The sequence below is a fragment of the Penaeus monodon genome, chromosome 6, assembly GCF_015228065.2.
Source record: "Penaeus monodon isolate SGIC_2016 chromosome 6, NSTDA_Pmon_1, whole genome shotgun sequence".
In the NCBI taxonomy this organism is placed as follows: domain Eukaryota; kingdom Metazoa; phylum Arthropoda; class Malacostraca; order Decapoda; family Penaeidae; genus Penaeus; species Penaeus monodon.
Genome location: NC_051391.1, coordinates 11,469,351 through 11,471,850, shown reverse-complemented (window position 1 = coordinate 11,471,850; position 2,500 = coordinate 11,469,351). Strand labels below are relative to the sequence as shown.

Below are 2,500 nucleotides of genomic sequence, written 5' to 3'. Positions count from 1 at the left end.
TATATATATATATATATATATATATATATATATATATATATATATATATATATATATATATATATATAAGTACTGTAAGTTTCAGTCCTTTGTTGGCCATCTGGATTGGGGTTTCATAAGTGGTCGATATCGACCCCCAGGGGACCATCCGAGGAGTCTATAAACAGCCACAATCGAAAAGGAGTCGATGAATAACCAGGGGGCAGTGTCAACAGTACGTAGCAAGACTGGATGGTACACTTCACACCTCTGTCCGGCTTTCTCTTTTCGCACAGGAATAAACATTCGCCCTCGGAGGGAACCGCCGCATAAAAGGAGAGACACGGCTCACATACCAAGCCACATAGGGTCCAGCTCCACCGCCTCTTCCTCGACCCCCCGGGGACACGGGAATCTCTTGGGGGTTACATCTACCTTCAACCATAAGCCATGAAGCTAAGACCCCTTTCATTGACTCGCCCTTTACCATCTCTCGCCTCGCTCACATCTGGTGACGGGGTGCTCCCAACCTCTCGTGTCGCTCATATTTTGGTGGCTTGCGGTGGTCACTCGAATTTTAAATTCACGTTAGTATTTCGTAAAAATCTGAAGATTATTAGATTTTTTTTTAATTATAAGGATTCCTTAAATTCAAATAGGTTAAACTGTCAATAAATCTTCAGAAATTTCAGCTCTACTGAGCGAGTGAGTGAGCCAGTAGTTCAATACACTCTCAACTCTCAGTGTTGTCCATGAACTGATTATTGTAACTTGAAGTTGAAAATTGTGTGTAGTAGACATAATGGCGGCTGTTTCCTTTTTAAACACACTGTATTTCACTACTATTACCACTACTGCCATTATTAATACTACTGCTATTATTACTACTACGACTGCTGCTACACATTGATTTTATCAACATAGTATTTTTTTCTGTCAATTAAAAGCTAGGGGGTCAATACAAAATATGAAACTCCATTGGGGGTCGACGAGCTTAAAAGTTTTAGAATCCTTGACCAAAATGGCGGCTGGAATGAAAGGTACACAATCATTATAACATAAAATGTAGCTATTTGTACATAAATACCATAAACAGCATCCTTATCATGCATTCCATCGTACTCAAACAAGCAAAATGACTTACAGAAATAAGTTTTCTGTGAAATACGATATCCAGCAAAGATCAGCTAGATACAGAAACATCAATAATAATAATTAAAAAAAACGAATATGATTTTGCTGAAATTAATATAATGCATGTAAAATGCCTTTGTAATGCAAAATATCGGTGCTTGGTACTCTCATATTGCTCAATCCGGAACAGCCTGGATCAACGCTGACAAAAAAAAAGTACAATAACATCTAAAGTATAAACTGTAATATTACGTGCATATACGTATCTCCGCATGTCTACTTTTCTACTATTTTATTCATTTCTTTCCAGCGGATCAAGTCCTGCCTGTCCCCGTCGGCCGCCTGGGGCCCAGCCCACCCGAGCCACCGGGAGGAGTGGATGCAGCACCGCCTCAAGTACCCTCTGCGTCACCGCCTCCTGCATCCCAACCTCTGTGCAGAGAATACGTCCCCACCAGATATGTTTTTGAATACCTTGTAATTTGTCTATGATGGGGAAAAAAGAACTCCACACGAAAATGTCTTTCATTTATGAATATTTGTTCATACTGGCCGAAAGTACAAGCAAGTCTGGAAATGTCCTTCACGCGTTTTTATTTCTATTTTATTTTTTTTCTTCAGAGACACGTACAGCGTTAAAGCAGTTTTACATATGGCGAAAATAACTGTATTAGATGTAGGTAGCTCATTCTTCAACTGATTATGGTAAAATTGTGGTAAAATTTTTGTGTAATCGTTGTATAATATGGTTTAAAGATATGTTATTTTTTATCAAAACTGTGTTATCATAATTTTCTACATGCAAACTGAGACACTATTGAACTGCCAAGCATTCACATTATATACTATAGTTTCTATATACGAATGCCGTAGATTGTTCTTTGGATGTGGATGGCACCAGTTTTTATCTTAGTTTACAGAGAACACATCATGGCAAGTCTGATTTGGAATGCTTAAGAACGATTTCATATATGCAATGCAGGATTAAGGTGCTGTAGAGAAAGTCAAGGTATTGCGCAAAATTACCAGTCATTAGTTGTCAAATTATGAAATATGCTTCTTTCATTTTGACCCTAAAATATATCTAGTTTAGGATACTTATCACAAATCAAAAAAAAGATAATTGATAATTCGTGTATTTTTTGTTTTACAGTTAAGTAAAAAGTATATATATATATATATATATATATATATATATATATATTATATATATATATATATATAATATATAAATAATATATATATATATTATATATTATATATATATATATATATATAAAATATATATATATATAATATATATATATATATATATATATATATAATTATAATAATATATATATATATATATATCTATATATATATATATATATATATATTATATAAT

At 34.2% G+C, this 2,500-nt stretch overlaps 1 protein-coding gene across 3 annotated transcripts in view; it reads left to right on the top strand.

The window, feature by feature from the left end:
* LOC119574206 (sodium- and chloride-dependent glycine transporter 2-like) overlaps window positions 1-2,243 on the top strand; it is a 98,421-nt gene extending 96,178 nt beyond the window's left edge. For all 3 annotated transcript variants that reach the window (XM_037921345.1, XM_037921346.1, XM_037921344.1), the window contains one exon: window positions 1,424-2,243. In XM_037921345.1, coding sequence (XP_037777273.1) covers window positions 1,424-1,594 — 171 coding nt within the window. In that variant the 3' untranslated portion in view covers window positions 1,595-2,243. The remainder of the gene's footprint in view (window positions 1-1,423) is intronic.
* Window positions 2,244-2,500: the final 257 nt, after the last annotated feature.